The sequence below is a fragment of the Rhinoraja longicauda genome, chromosome 6 (assembly GCF_053455715.1).
Source record: "Rhinoraja longicauda isolate Sanriku21f chromosome 6, sRhiLon1.1, whole genome shotgun sequence".
In the NCBI taxonomy this organism is placed as follows: Eukaryota; Metazoa; Chordata; class Chondrichthyes; order Rajiformes; family Arhynchobatidae; genus Rhinoraja; species Rhinoraja longicauda.
In genome coordinates, this window is record NC_135958.1 from 76,129,630 (window position 1) to 76,154,072 (window position 24,443).

Here is a 24,443-nt window from a genome sequence, read left to right on the forward strand (position 1 = left end):
ATGCTTTGTGATTTGTGGGATGTTCAGTGTACATAACTAAATACATTGCAATTAATTTATGAATTCTTTTCTTCAGGCAGCTACTTGAATTCATGAGCAAAAATAAGCATTTAATGGAAGTAGATCGACTTTTAGCTCGTTCTTGGTTTACCTTATTGCCATCGAAAGCTTTGCCAGATTACTTGAAGATGATTACTCCTAATCTGCTCGATGTTCTGCAAGGAATCATTCAGAGATTGAAGATGAGATGCATTTCAATGGAGGTTTGTGTTTGAAAAAGGTTATATTGCAAATCAGGATAAGCCAAATAAAATGAATTGAAATCCACACTCCCTCTAAAATATGCTATTCAATTCCTTCAAATTCAGATTCCTTTAATTAATAGGCTGCTGATCAAGTGATTCTATGTCAGAGCCTGGTGTATGTATTTTGCTTAAATGATAATTTAGTCTCATATTACAAACATTTGTATCTTCAAGTAAACTCAATGCATAGGCTACGACTTGATCTTTGGCAGCTCCTCATTTGACTCATTGTTGTTTCTAAATAAATAAGCAAAACGAGTCACTTGCCAAAGCTCAGAAGGTAGCGTGTGCAACGTGTTTCCCTGTAGAGTATACAAATGCTTGTAATATGATGCTAAATTGTTTACAGTGTGCTCAGAATCAGGATCAATTGATCAGAGTAGGAGACCCTGTTTTCTGACAAAGCTTGATATTCCATTAATATTGCGAGGCTTTGCTGTATACAAATTGCTTTCTGATTCTTTTCCTACATGTGAACTGCAACTGCGGTTCAAAACATATTCAAAATGAATGATTAGTACAGGCGTCAGAGGTTATGGGGAGAAGGCAGGAGAATGGGGTTAGGAGGGAGAGATAGATCAGCCATGATTGAATGGCGGAGTAAACTTGATGGGCCAAATGGCCTAATTCTACTCCTAGTCCTTATGACCGTATGAAAATGTTGGACACATTCTGCAAGCCATTCCATTGAACAATTTCAATATTTTTATATTTTATTTTTAAAATAATTGTACTTTTATGAATTTTTTTAATACTGCAATTATTAATTTGGATATTCTATTTATTTGCATGTTACTGGATTACCACAGAGTTTTGATCATGTTTTGAAACTTGCAGAAGATGCTGTGTACAGTCAGCAGAACAGGTACACAAATTGTAATATCAGTACATATTTCTAATCTGTTGTTAATCCAGATTGTTACTGCATGTCTGTAAGAATTTTTAACTTAGATTTCAATGGATATATAAACATTAGGTGCATATTTTAATTGGGAACCTAGCTGTGGGTATTTGATTTCTTGAGTATATTTTGATGCCCATCAAAAGAACGAATTGGTTTAGCAACCAAACTAACTCGGAAAAGAGTAACCAACTAATTGTTAGTTCATAAATTAAAATTTTCAGTATCTTACCGAATTCACTTTTAAATGTTTTCTCAAATTCAATTTCATTCTTGTTGGTTCTCAGAGGCTAAAATGTATGGCTAAAATGATAAAATGATTGTTGTTTATAATTTTTCTGTTTATTTCCTGCATCAAGATTGGGTCCTGAAAATGTGTCAAATAATTAGTAACTCTAGGTTGTTACATTTCATTTAAATAAGGAGATATTTTAAAATATTACTTTACAGGCCATGTAGCTTTTAAGGAAGTTGAGTGTTTCAGTTAAAACCAATCACCTAATGTACTATTTCAGAATGGAGTAAAAGTGTTGACAACAAAATTGAAGTTCAAAAAATAAAAGAATTAATAAGTGGTGTTTTAATTTTTGAGAGAGATTTGCATTACTTGCAAATGCCATTGAGACACCATGTTACATACGTTAACACTTGTGTGGTAAATTTTAAATTACCTGAAAAAACTACTTGCGGTTGTGGAACTATCTTCTTTCTTTTTGATAGAGTCAGACAGTTGTCAAACTTGTAAATAAATGTGTTTGCTTTGGTTTTTGCAACAGTTAATTTTTGGGTGTCTATGTCACGCTTCTATGTTGCAGTATCATATTTATACATGTATACATTCTGATTTGGGTATCTATGGTAATTTTGGACACATTGATTCCGTGATAATTGAAAAAAGTTAAGATTATGGTCACTAACACAGATGTTTTTCTATGTTTAGGGATCTATGTGATGAGCGTTTAGAAGCATGTGTGAAAGCCAGCTTAAAAATCCATGAAATTATATGTAAATCGATGAAAAAAGTGGACTATAGAGAAACTATTGCCACTTCAGTTGTGCTAATTAGCAAGATTGCTAACTTAAAAAAATCTTCATCAAAGGTATCAGTAAAAACAAATAATTGTGTAAAACAGCCATTGTAATGACTTCTGACATCAAAACTTTACATTTTTCATAACTATAATTTTCTTAAACATGAATGTGTACTGTTCATTATTTATGTAAAACTGGGTAAGTGGAAAACTAGAATCTTTGAATCTGATTTTAAATTTGTATAAGTTGGAAAGCAAGCTGTTTCTCATAAAGCAGAATAAATAGATGCGATAAAATAAGTTATGATAAAATTCGATAAGATTAAGGTTAAGTAAAATAAGTGTCGATCGTTACATTTTAATTGGATATCGTTTACAGTATTGAAGCATTTATTACAATACTGGTTTAAGTTTATATATTTTTTTTTTCAAAAACTAGGTTGCTGGTGAGCACTCTCAACGTGAGGAAGATCCAGGAATGCTAAGCACTGAATTAACAATGACTTTAACAACTACAAGAGAATGGCTAAAGGCTGTCCTCAGTTCAAAATCACTACTAAACCGAGCTACTTTTTTCAATCAAGATGAATTTCATGTAAGACAATTTTGAAATCCATTACATAAATGTAGTTAGGCCTAATGGGGATGATGGCACATAATATTTTTATTTATTAATTTGTGTTTTGAATATGATGTGTTTCATTGTAACTGTTCAATGTTCGAATTTAATGAAATACTGTTAATATCCCAAATGTGAATTGCCTGGAGTTATTGAAATATTAGTTGGTTATTGCCTCGTGGCTTTTCCTTTCTCTATCAGTTGGGCTATTATATAATTTGACATTACAAAATTTGAGATTAATTTTGGGCAGAGAGGTGCTAGGAAACTATGAACTTTACCTTAAAGCTGAGTGGCTATTGTCAGTTTGAAGCACTGGTGTGGTGTTTTGAGAGGTCAGTTATGACGCATATCAACTCTTGCCTTAGTAAGGACCTAGACTCACTCCAATTCACCCACCGCCACAACACACTGACAGTGGATGCGACCTCGCTGGCTCTCCACTCTGCACTGGACAACTTGGACAACAAGAACATGTGCATCAGGCTGTTGTTCATTGACTACAGCTTATCATTCAATACCATCATCCCCATTACACCTACTGTCATACTGTTCATCCCTATGCAACTGGATCTTCGATATCCTCATTGGCAGACCTCAATTGGTATGAATTGGCAGCAACACTTTCTCCTTGCTAACCATCAGCACAGGGGCACTTTAAGCGTGCACGCTCAGTCTTCGGCACTATCTGTACCCACGACTGTGTAGCCAGATTCCGCTCCAATGCCATCTTTAAATTCATCAATGATATTCATTGTTGGTCAAATAACGGCTAATGATGAATCAGAGTCCAGATTGATAACCTGGTTGAGTAATGCTAGAACAACAATCTTGCTCTCATCATTAGCAAGATCAAGGAGCTGGTTATTGACTTCAGGAAGGGAAACCCAAGGATCCATGAACCTGGCTTCATCAGTGGAAGGCAATAGAGCAAGTCAACAGCTTGATGATCTGTCCTTGTTCCAGCACATTGATGCAATTGCAAAGAAAGTTCATCAACACTTCTACTTCCTATGAAATTTGAGGAGATTTGGTTTATTGCCATTTACCCTCTTGCACTATTACAAGTATACAGTGGAGAACAACCATACTGACAGGCTGCATCACGGCCTGGTTCGGTCACTCATATGCCCAAGAACATGGGAGACTGCAGAAAATGGTGGACATTGCCCAGACCATCATGGGTATTGAACTTACCACCACCAAAGAAATCGACAGGAAGCGCTGTCTCAGGAAGAATGCTAAAATCATTTAGCTGCTATCTATAAGCTCAGAACAATTTAAACTTTTGTGCATGCACAGTCAAATGCAGGAATGATAAATGAGATAGAGTTAGGGCACACTGTAGCTATGTTACAGTGATTGGGAGAATGGATAATGGGATTGTGGATGAGATAGCATTATAGTAAGCTGCTTTTGCCCAGAAATGTGGCTTCTCCTCTGCCTTAGTAGATGGAGCCCTCACATGTTTCTGGCATGTCTTCTTTCAACCCCCTGCTCCTCAAACAGATCATAGATAGAACTTCCTTGGTCCTCTGCTTTCACCCCATGAGCCTTTGTATCCAACATATCAGCCCTCTATATTTTAGTTAGCTCCACAGGGATCTTGCTATCAGTCTCACCTTCTCCTCTCCTTCCCTTACTGCTTTCCACAGAGACCACTCCCCTATACTCCCAATTCCACTCACCCCTTCCTGCCCATCCTTCTCTGTCCTCGGGGACTTTCCCGTGCAACCATAGAAGGTGTAACACGTCCTTTTATCTCCTCACGCTACTATTTAGAGATCTAAACAGCTTTTTCAGATGTGGCAGACTTGCATGCATCTCCTCCAACGTGGCATATTACATTCAGTGCTTGTGATCTGGTCCCCTCTAGATCGGCAAGACCATGCAATTGACTGGTGATCATTCTGCACAACACCTGCTCACTATCTGTAATACCCATTATGTCTTTTCAACTCACCTTCCCAATCTATCATTCTCTGCAATCAAACACCAACTAGAAGAACAATATCTCACATTCCGCTTTGATAGCTTACAAACTTATTGGTAAGAACATTGGTTTCTCCAATTTCAGGTATCTTGAACACCCTGTGTACTTTTCTGACCCCCACCAGTCTATCCAGGTTCTCTATCTCTTTATTCACATTTTTCCATCCTTCACCCACCCCCACCGTCTTGTTAACCCGAGTCATTAATCTCCCTCACTTGGTTCCATCTGCCCATCACCCGCATAGCTCAGTTATGAATCCTGATTGATTTGGATGAGTTGGGTTGATGGGTCTGTTTCTCTGCTGCATGACTATCCTCTTAGTTTACTACTTTCTTTTCTCTTGCTTAACCTTTCCTGTCCCCGATCCCTTGATTCCATGTCCATTATCCCTCCTTTATCTGGTTCCATCTATAACTGACCAGCCTCTGACTCTGTCCATTCACTTCCCACACCATTGGTTACATCTGCCTAATCTCAATTCCCTACCATCTTTCTATAAATCACGCTCCAGTCGTGTTTCAACATCCCTCCCTTTTCCACTCCCACAGATTAGTCCATTATCCGACTCTTTCATCGGGTTCCACCTTTCACCTGCATGTTCTACGTTACCCACCCCTTCCATTTCCATATGCTAGTATTCTTCCCTACACACTTAGTCCTGATGAATGGTCTCGACCCAAAACTTTAACCATCACTTTGCTTCCACAGATGCTGTTTGACCTGCTAGGTTCCTTCAGCAGTTTATTTTTTTCTCTCAGAAAATGATGGCATCTCCTCTTGATTATGTAATCTGATGCCACTCAATTGAATTCAATAATTTTTAAACATATATAAGTAAAACTATTTTTTATTTACCCATTTGTAAAGGTGTGGATTACCCTTACAACCTTAGACCTTGGAAATAAAGAATGGACTTCTTTTTGGATTAAAGGACTCTTGAGTGAGCTAGAAGGTCGAATGAAGAAGGTAGTGTATAATGTCAAATGTTTGAATGTTATGAAGATATTTTTAAACTGCAGTATTTATCGGTTCCTCGCCTTTGCTTAATACCAACTACTATTGAATTAAATTTTAATTGGAGCCAGGAAGTCTGTTGCCTGGTCCTAATGTGTTAATCATGGTTAGAGTATGGTTTCAGCTTATTTAACAATTGCAAGAAGAAAAGAAAGCAGTGAGGCAGGGTTAAATTATCATTTGATATTTCTCATGCATTTCCCAACAAGAACACTAGAACAATGAAATTAAATTGTAACCATGTGTACTGTAACCATGTGTACTGTTTCACTTAGAAGTCAGACAAATATATGAAGTGGTAGTCTTGAATTGTGCATCACAATGTACATCTCAATAAACTGCTATGAGAGCTCTGCATTGTTGAGGCATATTCTCAGGAAATGAAATGAATCTTAGTTGTATAAAAGCCAGTCACTAAATATTAGTACTCTGCAAAGTGATATATAGTTATATATAATGTGGTAATTCTGTTGGCATATTTATTGGTCTGAAAGAATAGAATTAATGAACAATAAACAGCATCTTGTTTTTTTTTGAGGGATACTATATCCATTTTGTTCTGCAATTTCTTTTGTGTTTTAATCATTTCAGATTAAGTAAAACAATAACAAATAATACTTTTCAATGTTTTTATCAGGAAAAACCAATCCAACAGATAGAAATCTACTGCAAAAAGATTGAGGAGATAAGTCATTTGCAGCCTTTGATTGCAGAGTGCTTTGAGAAGTGCGCACTTGACGCTGTTTATATTATATGCCAGGTATTGTCATTGTAAAATAATTATTAAAAATATATAGCTAATATATAGGAGATTAGTGGGCAAAATTAGGGCACATGGTATTGGGGGTAGGGTACTGACATGGATAGAAAATTGGTTGACAGACAGAAAGCAAAGAGTGGGGATAAATGGGTCCCTTTCGGAATGGCAGGCAGTGACCAGTGGGGTACCGCAAGGTTCGGTGCTGGGACCCCAGCTATTTACGATATACATTAATGACTTAGACGAAGGGATTAAAAGTACCATTAGCAAATTTGCAGATGATACTAAGTTGGGGGGTAGTGTGAATTGTGAGGAAGATGCAATAAGGCTGCAGGGTGACTTGGACAGGTTGTGTGAGTGGGCGGATACATGGCAGATGCAGTTTAATGTAGATAAGTGTGAGGTTATTCACTTTGGAAGTAAGAATAGAAAGGCAGATTATTATCTGAATGGTGTCAAGTTAGGAGGAGGGGGAGTTCAACGAGATCTGGGTGTCCTAGTGCATCAGTCAATGAAAGGAAGCATGCAGGTTCAGCAGGCAGTGAAGAAAGCCAATGGAATGTTGGCCTTCGTAACAAGAGGAGTTGAGTATAGGAGCAAAGAGGTCCTTCTACAGTTGTACCGCGCCCTGGTGAGACCGCACCCGGAGTACTGTGTGCAGTTTTGGTCTCCAAATTTGTGGAAGGATATTCTTGCTATGGAGGGCGTGCAGCGTAGGTTCACTAGGTTAATTCCCGGAATGGCGGGACTGTCGTATGTTGAAAGGCTGGAGCGATTGGGCTTGTATACACTGGAATTTAGAAGGATGAGGGGGGATCTTATTGAAACATATAAGATAATTAGGGGATTGGACACATTAGAGGCAGATAACATGTTCCCAATGTTGGGGGAGTCCAGAACAAGGGGCCACAGTTTGAGAATAAGGGGTAGGCCATTTAGAACGGAGATGAGGAAGAACTTTTTCAGTCAGAGGGTGGTGAAGGTGTGGAATTCTCTGCCTCAGAAGGCAGTGGAGGCCAGTTCGTTGGATGCTTTCAAGAGAGAGCTGGATAGAGCTCTTAAGGATAGCGGAGTGAAGAGGTATGGGGAGAAGGCAGGAACGGGGTACTGATTGAGAGTGATCAGCCATGATCGCATTGAATGGCGGTGCTGGCTCGAAGGGCTGAATGGCCTACTCCTGCACCTATTGTCTATTGTCTATTGTCTATTTATTCTTTTAAAAGGTTGATGCAAACTTTATAAATTTACCCTTCCAGGACAAGACTGAGGCTCAACTTTTGGAAAGATTGTGGAATTATAATTTGACCAAATTTGGGAAATTGGTGTCAACAATAATTGAAAATTCATGGGGAAAAGACTACAGTGGAATGTTTTTGGATGATCCTGATTCAGTTCTCCGGCATTTACTTAACTGGTCAGCTGCAAAGACAATTTTTCAGTTACTTGGTAAGGTAACAATTTAAGTATGTTTAAGAAATCTAGTTAGTCATAAGAAATTGTTAGTCATGGCAGCCTTGACACTCGTGGAGCCAGTCATCCAGTTTGTTGTAACTTGAGCGCCATTTTACAGTCTCTGGCTATTAAAACTCTGCTGTGCAGACCAGAAATTGTCTATGAACTTCTGTACAGCTACGTAGCATGAGAATTTTATCAAATTAAAAAAATATGATTTCCCCAGCATTTTAAATTCATAGAATCAAACAGCATGGAAAAAGGCACTTAAGACCAATTTGTCTTTACTAACTAAGATGCTAATCTAAGCTAGTCCCATTTAATGTTCTATTTTGTACTTATGACTATCCTCAATCTATCTTTGTTCCCTGGCATCATCCTTGTCTCTTTCAAACAACACAAGCAAGTCTTTGGCTATTATATCTACCAGCAATGAAGAAACCCATTTTACATTTCTGAACTTCCTCTAGTTATTGCCAATATTAATTTTTGACTTGGCTATATTACACTGTTATACAGTAAACCCTTGTAACTGAAGAATGGTGTATCGTTATTGCCAATTGTCCATTATAACCGAGTAAGGTATTATCATTCTCTGTAGTTGAAACAAAGAATGCAAATTATGATTAACCCACAAAAGGACACAAAATGCTGCAGTAACTCAGTAGGCCAGGTAGTACTACAGGAGACCATGGATAGATGATGTTGGGACCCTTCTTCAGACTGATTCGGTCTGCTGTGTTACTCGAGCACTTTGTGACTTTTCACCATAAAAGCAGGCGCTGGTGCCGCTGGTCTGCACCAGCAACATGGTCTTCACCCACCAAACGGTCTGGTAACACGACCGTTGCTGCGGCTCATGTTGTAGCCCCTGGCCTGCAGTGCTTTCTTCAGGCCGCTGCCACCGACAGGACGCGCTCGGTCAACATGGAGTTCTCCCCCCACCCTGCCTATCACCAACTTTTTCAGTTTTGGAGTGCTACATCCTGATTTACTTACACTATAATTGTTATTCCCCATCAGCCTCTCAAGGGACATCTATATTAGTTTCAAAATGCTTGTTTCCTCTCCAAGTGCCTGTAACATAATTGACAAAAGCAGTGATTTTTCAACTTGGGTACACAAACCATAGGGGGTTATAATTTTTTTCATAATGGAGACAGTTCAGTCAGAACTTAAAGATGTATTGGATATGCCTGGTTCTCTGGCCATTAGGCTATTTCAGTCACCTTAAATCGAGCAGCCTGATATATCATCAAGCATTTATAGGGATTGCTTGTTTTACTGAATATGAACCTGTGCTGGTTTCATTCAAAAGATATGGGAACAACTCGTCAAGACAAATGGGGGCATGGTGGTGCAGTGGTAGAGTCGCTGCCTTACAGCCCCAAAGGCCTGGGCTCAGTCCTGACTGCGGTGCTGTCTTTCCGCACTGTATCTCTAAATTAAACTAAGCAATTGCACATTATTCATGTAGGTTATGTTTTACCTTTAGATAACTATTGAAGTAGGAGTATTCATGAGCAAAACTAAATGTGTCGTATTCAATTTCAATTTTTACCAAGTTAATGTTTTGAATGTTGCTTTTATGAACTGAAATTGGCTCTAAATTTCTGATACTGTATCAACCTTTATGTGGTACAATTTTATCCTATTTAAAAATAATAGGAATGGATAGCAAAGTCACTGAACAGCTCTCAAATAAAGCTAAAGATTTGATGGAACTGATGGTTCAAACATTCCGACATGTGACGAGGGACCTTTTGGATGGCTCTATCAAAATAAAACATTTAGAATGGATCTTAAAGAATAAGGACAACTTTATAGCTTTGCACAAGACAAGTAAGTTGTTTTTATTGAACTATTGCATTTAAAAAAGACCATATCTTGGTATGAAAATGGCGAAAGGAAATGTATGAGTTTTTATATGAACTTTTTTGATTTGCAGAGCAAGGTGAATCATTCAAAGAAATAAATCTACGTCAGGTATTGATTTGGCGACAAAAAGAATTGAATAGATTCTTTGAAGAATGTAAATGGGTGGAAAGTTTCTTGAAAATGTGCCATAAAATTGATGAGCATGTGGAAGGTAACATTTTTTGCATTACCTTTCATTTACATCTTAATACATATTCTGAAAGATTTTGGATTAAGGGTTTTGAAGTTACAATCATGGTGTTTGGAAAGGAAGTATTAAAAGATGACACATGATACTTTCCCCTGCAACCGCAGGAGATGCAACACCTGTACCCATACCTCCTCCCTCGACTCCATCCAGGGACACTGGCAGTCCTTTTAGGTGAGGCAGAGGTTCCCTTATACCTCCTCCAACCTCAACTACTGTATCCGCTGTCCTGGTGTGGACTCATGTATATTAGCAAGACCAAGCGCAGGCTCGGCGATCGTTTTGTGGAACACGACCGCTCAGTCCGCCTAGGTCTACGTGATCTCCCGGTTGCTAAACACTTTATCTCCCCCCTCCCATTCCCACACTGACTAATCTGTACTGGGCCTCCTCTGGTATCAGAGTGAGGCCCAATGCAAAGTGGAGGAACAACACCTCATATTTCACTTGGGCAGCTTACAACCCAGCGGTATGAATATTGATCTCTAACATCAAGTAACCCTTGCTTTCTCTCTCTCTCCATCCCTCCTCCATCCTAGTTCTCCGACTAGTTTCGCTGATCTCCAGATTAAATGTTACGGATTGTATGCCTCGTGGTCACCTCCCCCTCTGCTAAAAATGATCCATTCTACATTTTATTTATCATCGTCCCCTTTTGATCTCTCCTTTTCACACCTTACCCTTCCATATCTCTATGTCTCTCTCTCTCCCCTGACCCTCGGTCTGAAGTAGGGTCGTGACCCGAAACGTCATCCATTCCTTCTCTCCACTGAGTTACTCCAGCATTTTGTGTCTATCTTCGGTGTAAACCATTATCTGCGGTTCCTTCCCACACGTGATTAAATGTATTTACTAGGCTGATCTTCGTATCTGGTATGTGAGTATTGGGTCTGGTTTTATGTCTTTCATTGGGTACTCGCAGGAGGAATATATTTTCATAAGCGAGCACAACCCCTCATTTAAAAAAAATTGTATATTTGATATAGGTTGCTCCAGGATAAATCTAAACTGAGACTCTTGCTAATATGCCTTGTTGTTATCATGTTTAAGACGGTATGGAATTAGTAGTTGCGCATTTATTTTGCTGGCGAGAAAAATATTAAGAGTCAGTGCAGGAAAAAATATGTTGTATTTCTCTGAAATATTAACCTGATTTTCCCATTAATTGCAGTGGCAATCGATGAACTTGAAAAATTGTTTGATCATGATGTTCGGGAAATGAAGCTAAATGAAGTTGTGACTACAGAGCAGATTGATGCTCAGTTTTTTGCACCAAACCTCCCTATGGTTAGTTATTTCTCCTTAAGTGAAGAGTTAAAACAAATGGTGAGTGTCATTGACAGCTTCAAAGACAGCTACATTTTACAAATGTGCTGGGAAAAAGAGGCACAACATATCTATGATAGCAATGAACAATATAACGAACCACCACTGTCTCTTGAAGAAGTTTGTACCATGATTTGGAATCCGTGTTTTGACCAGTATAAGGGGATTTTTGTAAAAGTAAAGGACGCCAGTCTTACTTTTACAGAGGTTGATAACATATTTAAAGACTATCGTGATCGATATGAAGAACTGAGAAGTGATTTAAAGATTATGTGTGGAATAGACGGCAATACTAAGGACAACTGGATAGAAGAGCGAATCCGACAAATTAAGGAATACCACCAACTACACTTGGCTGTTGAATCTGCCCAAATAATTGCAAAAGTGCAGAGTGTTCTTAACCTTACTGGAAACTTCACTGTTCTGGAAACATTACTAAATGTGGTGAGTATGAATATTTCTTTTTTTTTTAATCCTCTTAAGATATTGAATGCTGAGTGGGCTAAGGTTTCAAATAAAGCCACTTTCACCGCAAAATCGAGGCCTAGTATCATTGTTCTTAATCTTTGCTGATGTTGACAAAGTCCTGTTAAATCTTTCTTACACAGTTGGAGGCTCAGTGCCTCAGTGCACACTCTCAAGGTGGCTGTAAGGGGAAATAAGACTGTTCCTCGTAACCTTCTGCGATGTGTGAATGCCCTATCTCCTCAAATTTGTCTTTGCCATAAAGGGTCAGGGTCGCATTGCAGTGGTCTTTGTCAAAGCACAACACGGGATCCTTTGCTTAGGTTACATCAAGGATGCTTGCTGAGGCTGGTATTCTGCAGGTAGAAGATTATCACCTCAGGAAAGTGCACTTTACTCTGGCTGAAACCTATTCGGTCTTCGAGTGTAAGGAGCTGCCCATTGCCAAATGTAGATCTATACACTCCGTTCTAAGAATGTGTGTTGAGGGATTCATTGAAACTTGGTATGACTGCCACAAATACTCTCTGAGAGGCAGGTTTTTAAGATCCTCCTGCACTGCAAATTAAGAGGCTACAATCTTATCTCATCATTTATGGAATCAATGTAAAATAAAAATTGGCTTCATGATAAATGAAATCATGTAAGTAATTGGAACTATGCTGTGAAAGATTATATATATTTTACTTTTATGAATGAGGTTTGTTTATGGAAAATATCACTAATGTTCCTACTTCAAATCCCAGTGTTCATGTATGGCTTAGCTGTGATGCAACCAAGTAATTGATAATTTGATTGTAGCCCAACAAAACTTGAAAAGGCAGGTATTTTGAAGATCTAAAAATAAACTGCAGATGGTGGAAGTTGTGGATAAAAGTAGTTCTCTTGTAACAGCAAACCCTGATGCCCTGTTCATAATTTCTGGTGTCTTCACTTAAACAAACTTCAGGAATGTACTCCCCAAATATCGTCAGCTTGTCTCCAGTTACAGAGTGTTAACACTCTAGACTTCTGTTACAACACCATCAAGTATGACTATCCACTGCATCTACTACCAAAAGGCTTGGTTTCTGCAGTTTAGAGTAAGAAGTGAGGAGGTGGGGAGAAGAGAAGTAATCTAATATCATTTAACACAAGGGGGGATTTGTATTCTATTATTGTTTGATATTGCAATAGAATCTATGATTAACATGCAGTTTTTTTTGGTTAGTTTTAGCAACAAGTAAAATGGCTGTGTTTTGGAAGAAATTATATTGATGTCTGAAGTAAGAAAGAATTGAGGCTGATTAGTATTGTAATTGCGATATAACAAAAAAAATAGAAGTAATGACTGACTAGTTCTGGAAATTTTGCACAACTGTTTCGAGCAAATGTTCTAGTCTTCTAGCAAAACTGCTTTATCCTAATTTCATGCTCTGGATTGTCATTAGTCTTGCTGTCTATCAACAAAAATTGAAATGGTATATATTGTTTAATTTTAAATTAGATGATTGGAATTTTCCTTTTTTTTTGTTAGACGAATGAATCCTATAGGGATAAAAGTCTGCACTATATAGATGAGCACCTTATACAAGCCAAGAACCGTCTTGTGGAAATAACAAAACCTCGCAGGAAAGCTTTGAAAGAGCTTACTCAAAGATGCCAGTTTTTGGAATGGGTCAAAGAGGCTTTGAAAGGTAAATAAGCAAAAAACATTGTAATCCATGCAGACGACATTGCTTAATTTTTTTTCTAATTATTTCAAATTGTTTTTGGAAATTAGTTTTGAGTTTTGCTAAGTCAATGATTTAAAAAAAATAAACTGGCTGTTACTTTATTTTATTTGTACTATTATATATGTTCTGAATATTTATTCCCAGTGAAGAGCAGCATCTGAAGAATTATGAAAAGACAGTATTCCACATGCACATAACTAGTCCATCAAGCTACATGCAATCTTTCCCAATGCTTCCCATCTCTCTCCCTCTTGAGACTCATTGTCTGTTTTCCCTATTGCCCATCAATCAACTTCAATGATTCCTACTGATCTTTTAATACCTTCCTTGTGTCTTTTAAAATATGCTTCCTGCCTGATCGGCCCTTTAACAGGACCAGTTGTGGTGCAACAGTTAAATTGCAATACTATTAATCCAGTTATCTGAAACAAAAGCAGAAAATTCAAGTCAAGTCAAGTTTATTTGTCACATACACATATAAGATGTGCAGTGAAATGAAAGGTCACCCACAGTCCAGCAATAGAGCAATAAAAATAAACAATTTCACACACAATCACAAACAACACAAACAAAAAAAAAGAGAAACATCCATCACAGTGAATCTCCTCCAGTCACCTCCTCACTATGATGGAAGGCCAGAATGACTTTTCTCTTCCCCTGCCGTCTTCTCCCGCGGTCAGGCTGTTGAAGTTGTCACGTTCCAGGCCGTGCCTGGAACACTCCACAGGTCAAGCAGTATCAATGAAAAGAGAAAGAGAGTTAATGTTTTGGGTTGAAGACTCCCAATCAATTGCAGGGAGTGTGGGACGGGGATGGCGAAGAAAAAGGAAATATTTCTAAAAGATCAAGGCCAGAAATGCCCTGAGAATGTACTCCAGCAGCATAAATAGGCTCTGTGCAACCCATCCACGCTGACTAAGACACCCTCCTATGAGCTAGTCCATTTGCTTGCATTTGACCTGTTTCCCTCTAAACCGTACCAAGCTAAGGACCTATCTGAATGTCTTTCAGATATTGTAATTGTACCCACCTCTATCACTCCCTCTGGCAGTTCTGCCCACCACGTTCTGTGTGGAAAAACTAGCCTTTTAGGTCTCCTTTAAATCTTTCCCCTCTCATCTTAAACCTATGCCTTCTAGTTTTAGACTCTCCTACCCTGGGGAAAATATTGTAATCATCCTAATCTATGCCCCATCTAATTTTATAAACTTCTATAAGGTCACCCCTCAGCCTCATCACTCAGGGAAGTCAGCCCAGCCAATCCAACCCCTTAAAGCCCTCCAGTCCCTGTCTCATTCAGCAAATTATTACATAATATTTTAATAAAATTATTTCTCAAAATGGCTTAGTTTTTTTATTGCCTAGATTCTCTGATCATAAACGACATTTAGAATCGGTCGAAAAGGCTATCTGATGTAACCTTCTGGCAAAATATCCAACAGTTTGTTTGTTTCCACCATTTGTAGCCGAGTTAGCTCTGGCTTGCTAATCACTTTCATAAAATGACTCCAGCAGCATAAATAGGGGGATGTTAGGCACCCTGTAGCCACAGAGGTTAAGTGTATTTTTAGGCATTCTGAGAGTGACAAAAGTGAGACGCTGCCAACTCATTGGAGTGTGGAAACCAGACAAAGAATGTCATGTATTTTAGGAGAAATTGCTTCAAGAAGGCAGAGCAAGTAGAGCTTGTGACAACAGTACAAGCTTATACCCAATTCTCACCTGCCATAAAGAGATGAGCTATATAGATGAAACTCTAATAATGTCATATGGATTGAAAGTAAATGTAACTTGTTCTTAATTTCATTAATTTTAGGGTCCCTAAGCTGCAGATAAATATATTGTAGTTAAAAACAAAAATCTTTTTGGGCGTAATAATTCTGTTTTACAATGCTTAGATTTCTCTGGTGATCAGTGCAAAAGATTTTTTGTCTTTTTTTCTTTTTCTTCTTTACCAGATGTAACTGAGTTGAAAGTGTTTGTTGACCTGGCTTCAATCTCAGCTGGTGAAAATGATCTTGATGTTGATCGTGTGGCTTGCTTTCATGATGCTGTATTGGGCTACTCATCGTTGCTGTTTGAAATAAAGCCACAAGCTGGATTTGATGACTTCATGCATTGTGTACAGAAATTGTGGAACGCTTTAGATAATGACCTGGATCTTACCAAGAAGCTGGTAAATTTAACCATGGGTTTCAGCATAATTGTGCACAATATTTGGTTTACAAATGACTTTTTGTTCAGCTGTGTGTCTTGAGTAACAAGTTTTTTTTACAAAATGTAATTTTGAGCATTGCATGCTCTGTTTAACAATATTCCGGCTGTTTGAATTATACGAGTGCTAAATGCCATCAGATTTTTTTTAAGCTTGAATTTACACATGGGCATATCAATATTTCTCTTAAATCCATTAAAAGCTACCCTGTCAGATATAGTTGTGCATTGACCCACCTAGGAATGGTGATTTGAGAGGTATTTTGAGTTAAACCTGTGGATTGGAATACTTTAATGATGCAACCAAGGTTAAAGAAAGGAGGACAAATACAAAATGAAACTCCCATTTATCTTGTCTCAAAACGCACTATAACAAGAGCTTTCACCAGTCGTTCCTTTCTCTCACCATTTTTATGCTTCATGACTGGCATTACATTTTGTCAAGAAACAGACAATGTAGAGGAACAATACCATTTTTCTTGAATTCTGCATTATAAATGTTTAATAAAACATGGAAGGAGGAGGAGGGAGGAGCCAGCGCTGCCGTCGCAGCTGCGGCTTGCCTGCAGTCCGTCTGTCTTTTGTGTTTTTTGTTGTTTTTGTGTGAGTTGTAGTTTTAATATGGTGTAGTGTTTCTATGTTATGTGGGGGGGAGGGGGTGGGAGGGAACGGGAACTGTAAAAAATTCTCTCTCCCGAACGGAGACACGAACTTGTTTCTGTGTCGTGTCTCCGTTCCCGTTGCGGCCTACCACCGGCCATGCACCTGGGACCGGCGGGCTCCACCTACCACCGGCCATGCACCTGGGACCACCTGGGGCTCTGGTTCGCAGAGCCCGCGGCCCGGACTCACCACCTGCGGCGCTGGCCGCCTTCGGATGCTGCGGGAGCGGCTGCGCCTCGTCTCCGGAGGCTCCGGCGCGGGCCGCGTGGACGTCGGAAGCCCGCAGACCCCTGGGTGGGGGCCGACATCGGGAGCTCCGGCAGAGGCAGCATGTTCGCCCGCCCCGAATCGCGGGTCTTGGGTCGGCCCGCCGCGGACCTTTCACCGTCCGGCGCGACGCTCCAATGTCGGGAGCCCCGACCGCCCCGACGTGGCAACTACAACAGCCTGACCTCGGGAGAAGACGACAGGGAAGAGAAAATACATTGTGGCCTTCCATCACAGTGAGAAGGGACTGGAGGAGACTCACTGTGATGGATGTTTCTTTTGTTTAGTGTTAGTGTATGATTGTATGTGTTATTGCACTTTTATTGATTATTCTTATTGGTCTTAATGTTTCAACTGCGGGTAATGTTTCATTTCACTACACATTTATGTGTATGTGACAAATAAACGACTATTGACTATTGAAGTAGAGAGTGGAGAGATTTTATGTGAAATATCTTTCAGTAGTGTAATCACTGTTGCACTGTTACATTTGTGAATATTAATAAGAGCTTTGAAGAATACACAAAATGAACCAATAGTGTACTGTCCAAATCGTCTGTTTCCAAGTTTGCTTTGAAGGTAACTTTCTTTTGTCCACTTTCAGCAAGATTCAGCTCGGCATTTGGAATGGCTGAAAACTGTGAAGGAAAGCCATGGGTCTATAGAACAATCATCACTTTCATTGGCTTCAGCTATAAACAGCAGTGGAATTTATATTATCAATTCTCAAGGGAAAAACAAGGTATTGCAGAGCAGCGATGCTGGCAAAATGTTCCACAATATACTTGATAATATTAATGTTAGCAAATTGTTATACTCTCTTTTTTAATACTACAAGGAGCCAACTTTTTAGGATGATTTTTATGAACATCATAAATAGAAACACCCCCTCATTCCCAAGGATCTAATGATTGTATACTTGTCTTCATCTGTTGGGGCAGTGAGTATAAAAGTCAGGAAGCCATGTTGGACTGAGTCCAAGCCAAGGCTCCTTTAGCTATGAAACCAAAGCTCCTTTAGCTATGAAAATCAAATTGTACTTGCTACTCGAAATGAAATTTCCCCAGAGTTCTAGCCAATCTCAGAAAGACACTATTACTTTTATACCCCAATACCCTGCATGAACCAGTACATTAAGATCCATCTTTACGCCACCATTTGCTAGTTTACTCAGTATTTAACATGGGTCATAGGGTCTGTTTAGCTTCTTTTCTTACCAAAGTGCATAATCTCATAGTTTCTCACATTCCTTACACCACAGCTTTAAGCACTTGTGTAATCTATCTGTATATCTTTGAAACTCTCCTTGCAGCTCATTTTTCCACCAAAATTTACATCATCAGCCAATCTGTTGATGTTATATTCTATTAATTTGTGTTAATATATAAATTGTGGACAACTGAGATCATTATGGCAACCAACTTGATTGCCAACTTGAAAAAGGCATATATTCCAACTATGTTTTGTCCTATCCTCAGCCTTCCTTCCCTGATAATGTTGCCACCTATCTCATCAACAGAATTTATGAATTTCCTTATAAAATTCATGTCCTAATATGCTATTGCTCGTTCAAAAACACACTCAAAATGATCAAATGCAATTTTCCTTTGTAATATATTAAGTCCGCCCAATTAAATTACAATTTTTCAAGTGTTTTATTCTCATATGCAACAAATGTCATGCTAACTCATCTTTGGCTCCATAGTTTTACTCTTCCTGTCTTCCAATTTTCTAAATCTGCTGCAGTCAAACTAATTTTGAAAGTTCAACATTAATGCATCACAATTTAATGTGTTCACTGTTATTTAAACCACTTTGTTAAAAATGTAGTGAGGAAGGTTGTCAAAGGATACAGCAGGATATAGATTGGGTGGAAATATAAGCTGTGAGATGGCACATATATATATACTTGAGTGTATTTGTTGCAATCATTGTGACTGCCCTTGTTCTCGCAGTAGGCCAGAAACTGCATCCTCGGGTACTGCCCCTCCCTCCAGAGAGTCTGAGATATTTACGTAGATATGGAATGATATCATTAGTTGAAGCCTTACCTGTGACAAGCATTTTTAGAGTCTTCCCTACGTGTATTCAGTATCAATCTCTTCCAAGAGAAAGAAACTATTGTGCACCTCTCAGTGTGCTTCATTATTTTCAATTTTTGCACAGCTTTCTTTGGGTTCAGCAATTGTATTAAAACTGCCAGAGGCTCATGGTGACAATGAAGAGGTACGAAGTTACACTCTTGAAGACCTAAAAGAACTGCAGAATAAACTCATGCTGATGTCAGGCAAGGGAGATCATGGCCGGAATGAAGTGGACAGATTCGTAGAGGTAACTGCCTACTATAATGCATTCACATATCTATAGTGGGAAGCACAGCAGTGAAACACTTATTAGTCTTTGAATAAAAATGAACTTTATACATGGCATATCTGATTGAAGTTTTAATGTGGTGCAATAATATCTTCAGTTATTACAGAATTGATATTATTTCAATACACTGAGACCCTGAGGTCTTCGCTACAATGCTGAACATGAAAATCCTTGAGCATTCACTCATGCTGAGAACTTCTGATAACACAACTGCACTATATAATTAAACATTTCAATTGTAAATAAAGGCAAAGATAACATTTAAGATCTTGTAATTTATGTTTGCATATATCCATATGATTTTACTTGTCATCATTTTATTTGCAGACCATAATGAATATATTTTGTGTGCAGGTATTTGCCAATGTCCAAAGACTTGCAACGTCATTCATCAGTCTGTTTTCTGCTGGCAACATGCTCTTTAGGAACTGGAAAATAGAAGTGTATTGTTCAAGAAAGTGTGAGGCTTGCTTGATAATCGATTTCAATCTAAAGGAAGTGCGTATTATTAAAGCTGTTGGAAAAGTCACCGATCAACTTCCCATTCTTTGTAAAAAGATGGAAGCCTATCTGGAAATATGGAAGCAGTATATGGATCAGCAAAGGTCCCGGTACTATTATTTAAACTTCTACACAGCTGAACAAATTGTTTACCTCAGTACCCAATTATTTAACCGCAACTGTACCAGACTAGATGTTCTGATGATGTTGTCATTCATTAAACCCAACTGTACTGCCTGCGACCTAGAAGTAGCTCAACATAAACTTTTTGATGGAGAAACAAGCGCAGGACATCGCCCATTAGTTGACAGGAAGAGTTGTGTCCAACCTTTTATGATGAGACAAGTAGATATTCAAGACATAGCCATGGAAGAAACAATGGATTTGGTGTGGAAGCAATATATGGAAAACATGACTTATTTTCTGTCCAACTGTCTTGATGTCAGCACACTTGGTAAACTTCTTGAAAATGTTGCTGACATGAAACAAACTGTTACAAGGACAATTCCACCTGGCTTTCAGAAAGGGCAACCTAATCTTGTTGTTTGTCCACATTCTGAAGTGCTTACATCTGCTTTGTGCATTTACATGCATTCCAGTAATCAGCCATTGCCTACTTACGATGAAGTACTTATTTGCACAGCTGATACCACATATGAACAAGTAGAGCTTTTCCTGAGACGGTGCCTGACTTCTGGCTGCACACATTCCAAGATCTATTCTCTGCTGTATGCAGATGAACTAACTTATGATGTTAGTGTAAGGTTTGAAGAATTGTTCAAAAGTCTGGAGTTGAAAAGTCAGTCAGATCATTATAAATTGGTGATATTGTGCAATAGTGATAGGGAACACTGCTATATTCCAACAGCGTTGAGTCGACACAAGTTGCATATGATTCCGCAACAACCTTTAGAAAAAATCCAGAGTTATCTCGAAAATCATTACAGAGTTTCAACTAATTCATCAGCGGCAACTGTCTTTAGAGATGGAATGTTTGTGAGGATCATATCTTCAAACAGAGCTGGTGTTGGTAAGTTCCCATGCAATGAAAAAGATATGACTAAACATTGATGAAGATTTTCTTCATTTTTGCTGGCTGTAAAGCATTATGTGAAACTAGACCATGTGGACCCGTTGGACCCGTTGGTCCTTGTAGAGGGGGAACAGGGAAGGGAAGAGGGTGTCGTCACTGAGTGAGCCCTGGACTCAAAGCCTCTCCAATATTGGTGTAGCAGCCTCAACCCCCCCCCCCACTCGATCCCCCTTATTCCCCCCACTGACCCACTCCATCCCCCCTACCCCACCCCCATGTCCCTCCCCTGCCCCACTCCCCCAGTCCTGTCTCCACCCCAATCCCAATCCCCACCCCTATTCCCCCTTTCCTGACCCCCACTCTCCCCTCCTCCCCACCCCACTCTCTCCTGCCCCCCACTGTCCCCCTTCCCTCCCACTGCCCCCACCCCCACTCTCCCCGACCCCCACTCTCCCTGACCCCCACTCTCCCCGACCCCCACCCCCACTCTCCCCCTCCTCCCCCCACCCCCACTCTCCCCCTACCCCCACCCTCCCCTACCCCCAGCCTCCCCTCCACCCACTCGGCCGCCATGCCCACTCCCCTCCGTTGAGCCGTTGACTGCGAAAGGCACTTACCAGTGTCCGTGCGTTCAACGCTGACTGCCGATCTGCGAGTCTCTGCCGGGGAGGGGCCGGGGAGAGGGGGGAGGTGAGAGGGGAGGAGAGGGGCGAGGGAAGGACTGAGGCCAGGTGGGCGGCGGCGCTGCCAGCAGCCATCTTGTTTTGGCGAGTGAGGAGCAAATGAAGTAGAACGTGGAGCATTGTGACGTCATACGCTGAGGAGTTTCAGGAAATAGGTTAGAAAGTGAATTTTTAAACTTAAAAATGTAGCTTCAATTTGAATGAGAGTTATTAGAGATTATGCCCAGGATAATGGTGAGTAAGGTGGTGCAAACATTGTGGCGCTATGGTGTACCGTTTAGGCTGTGCGAAGCACCAAAGTTATGGTGCACACACATACACACGGACAGAGAGTTTTAGTAATTGATAGATAGATAGATGGATGGATAGATAGATAGATAGAAGATAGAAGATAGATGGGTGGGTGGGTGGGTTTGGAGAAAAATCAATTTTATGTTTGCTGTGCATCCGTGGCCTAAAACCATAAAGGCCGACATTAAAATTCACATTGAGAAGCTGTACTAGTGGAAAAATCAGACAAATATGGGATAAACTCGTTCTCATTAATTAATTGTTTCTTGAAACTTGACAAAGGAGACATCCTAAATAATGGCAAGGAGGTAATTAACCACAACTTGCACCTTCATTTGAGTGCCTATGTGTACTTAAAACATACCTGTACTTCTGTGAAGCATACAATGAATTGACAACATCTGCTTATGTGCTAATGAATTAATTTTATTAAGTGTTAAAAAGCTAGTTGATTTTAAATAAAATATATAAAGAACCGTAGATCAGTACAATCTGTAATTTTTACTGAAGAGCTAAAGAATCCTGCTGACATATGTAAAGTAAAGATGTGTTTGTATATGGTTTGATTAATACTGATCTTCATAAATTATTGTGAATAATTAAGCACATCGTCAATCAAAGAGAAAACAAACTTGCTGTTGAAAATGATCTGACTTTGCTCTGGCAATAAGCAGTTTCTGAGTTGGATTGGACAGCTGGAATGATTTTATTTTTCATTTAAATTGAGACTTATTTTAAACCTTTTTTCTCTAAAAGGAAAATCACTATATGTGAAGAGATTACATGAAAAATTAAAGAAACAATCTGGAAAAGATAACTTGTTGAAAACCATCCATCTCTTAGAACCACAGGTTGATGAAAATAAAGTTCTCCAAGCTCTCTTTTCATGTATAAAATCATCAAAGGAGAACCAGCCTCTGATATTTCACTTTGATATCGCTTCTACTGTAAGTTTGATTTTACCCGATGTGGTTTTAAGTGTTCAATTGTGATGAATTTTTAGATTAAAAAACTTGTATTTACAACAGCAATATATATATATTTTCTTTGCTTAACAATTACTTAATATTTTCGAAAGTACTTATTATGTAAAGAAACATTTGTTATTATGGATCCTGAAGGAATATATGTGGTAATTTTGACATATTGCGTGCAAATAGGTTTGCAATCTGGATCAACAATAAATATTAATCCACTGTTTAAAATAACGTAATAAATTTAAATATTAAATACATTTTCACGGTTTATAGAACACTGAAATAATCACGCCTGAAAATAGCGGGAAAAAATTATACGGGTGACAAACAAGTTTCTCTGCTTGTACTCTGCATTGCAAATGTTGCAGATACTTTTACCATTACTATAAAGCCAGAAAATGCTGCGAACTTTGTCAGATCAGACTACATCCATGGAAAGAAAAATAGTTGATATTTCAGATCATGTGCCCTTAACGAGAACTAGAAAGTGAGATTAAAAAACTCATAGAGGCAGGATCTTCCACCTTAAACTGTTTCCATCCATACGTTCTTTGGAACCTATCACTTTGACCAACTAGAAGGTATTTATTCACAAAATGCTGGAGTAACTCAGCAGGTCAGGCAGCATCTCAGGAGAGAAGGAATGGGTGATGTTTCGGGTCGAGACCCTTCTTCAGACTGATTTGACCAACTATATGTCCATTTGTCCAAAGTCGGCTCATGTGGATTGAAGCCAAAACTTCTGTGAACCACTTGGGTTGTTTTACTGCATTGAAAAAAAACTAGGCAGCTTAGCTATGTTCCTAAAATAGTACAAAATCAACTCGGCAAGTACTTAAGCATTTTTTGAAAACCACTGAATTAGTTGGACAGAACTGACTTTTCAGTCCAAAGAAGGGTCTCGACCCAAAATGTCACCTATCCATGTTCCTTCAGAGCTGCTGCCTGACCTGCTGAGTTACTCCAACACTTTGTGTCCTTTTGTGACCCATTCTAATGGCTTAATTTCTCCAAGTGCTCCTTAACTATTCTTTGTTATATATTTCAATAACTTAACCACAACAGAGAATGAAAACCCTTGTAATACTGTTTATGTAACTCTAAATATATTTTTAATTTCTGTTCGTTAAAAATGCAGGAACAGGCCTATTGCTTTGAAAGAAATGAAATGACCATGAGTTTTACTGTTGGAAACCAGCCGGTTGCATTTGTGTCATTTGCAAATGTCTATGAAACAAATAATGATTTATGGTTTTTGAACAGACAGTCAGATATTTTAATTTCCCGGTTTAATGAATGTGTTTATGAAAGGAAAAGAAATGCAACTGGCCTTGATTTGCATTCGACAATACTTTTCACATAGTATATGATTTTTATCTTGAATAATAGTTTTACTTAGTAACAGAAATATTTTTCTTTCAGGTACAGAAAGGATTATGTGAATTTCTTTTCAAACTATTTATCCTGCAATATTTAATGGGCACCGATGAAAAATTGTGGAAGTGCAGTCAAAGACATTTGTACATTGTGGAAATGCTTAAGGGATCTGGATTTCTTCCCAGAATGCGAGCAAGACATGTACGTAATGAAATGCATTGATAGGAAGAGGCAGACAGGAATTCTTTTCAAAAATATATTTAAAAGATTGAATTCTATTTGTGCAATTAAAATAAATCAATTTTATTGGGTATCTTTTTATAAAGTATAGAAAATGTTGCCAGAAGCTATAAAAAAA

The 24,443-nt window shown here is 38.8% G+C and overlaps 1 protein-coding gene across 4 annotated transcripts in view; it reads left to right on the forward strand.

Annotated features, from left to right (window-relative positions):
- LOC144594611 (E3 ubiquitin-protein ligase rnf213-alpha-like) overlaps positions 1–24,443 on the forward strand; it is a 116,795-nt gene that overhangs the window by 23,627 nt on the left and 68,725 nt on the right. For all 4 annotated transcript variants that reach the window (XM_078401370.1, XM_078401373.1, XM_078401372.1 and 1 more), the window contains exons 10-26: positions 77–263; positions 1,115–1,170; positions 2,147–2,306; positions 2,677–2,832; positions 5,717–5,815; positions 6,501–6,623; positions 7,880–8,069; positions 9,744–9,917; positions 10,024–10,164; positions 11,372–11,970; positions 13,508–13,667; positions 15,665–15,882; positions 17,455–17,592; positions 19,017–19,181; positions 19,578–20,754; positions 22,488–22,678; positions 24,131–24,286. In XM_078401370.1, coding sequence (XP_078257496.1) covers positions 77–263; positions 1,115–1,170; positions 2,147–2,306; positions 2,677–2,832; positions 5,717–5,815; positions 6,501–6,623; positions 7,880–8,069; positions 9,744–9,917; positions 10,024–10,164; positions 11,372–11,970; positions 13,508–13,667; positions 15,665–15,882; positions 17,455–17,592; positions 19,017–19,181; positions 19,578–20,754; positions 22,488–22,678; positions 24,131–24,286 — 4,090 coding nt within the window. The remainder of the gene's footprint in view (positions 1–76; positions 264–1,114; positions 1,171–2,146; positions 2,307–2,676; positions 2,833–5,716; positions 5,816–6,500; positions 6,624–7,879; positions 8,070–9,743; positions 9,918–10,023; positions 10,165–11,371; positions 11,971–13,507; positions 13,668–15,664; positions 15,883–17,454; positions 17,593–19,016; positions 19,182–19,577; positions 20,755–22,487; positions 22,679–24,130; positions 24,287–24,443) is intronic.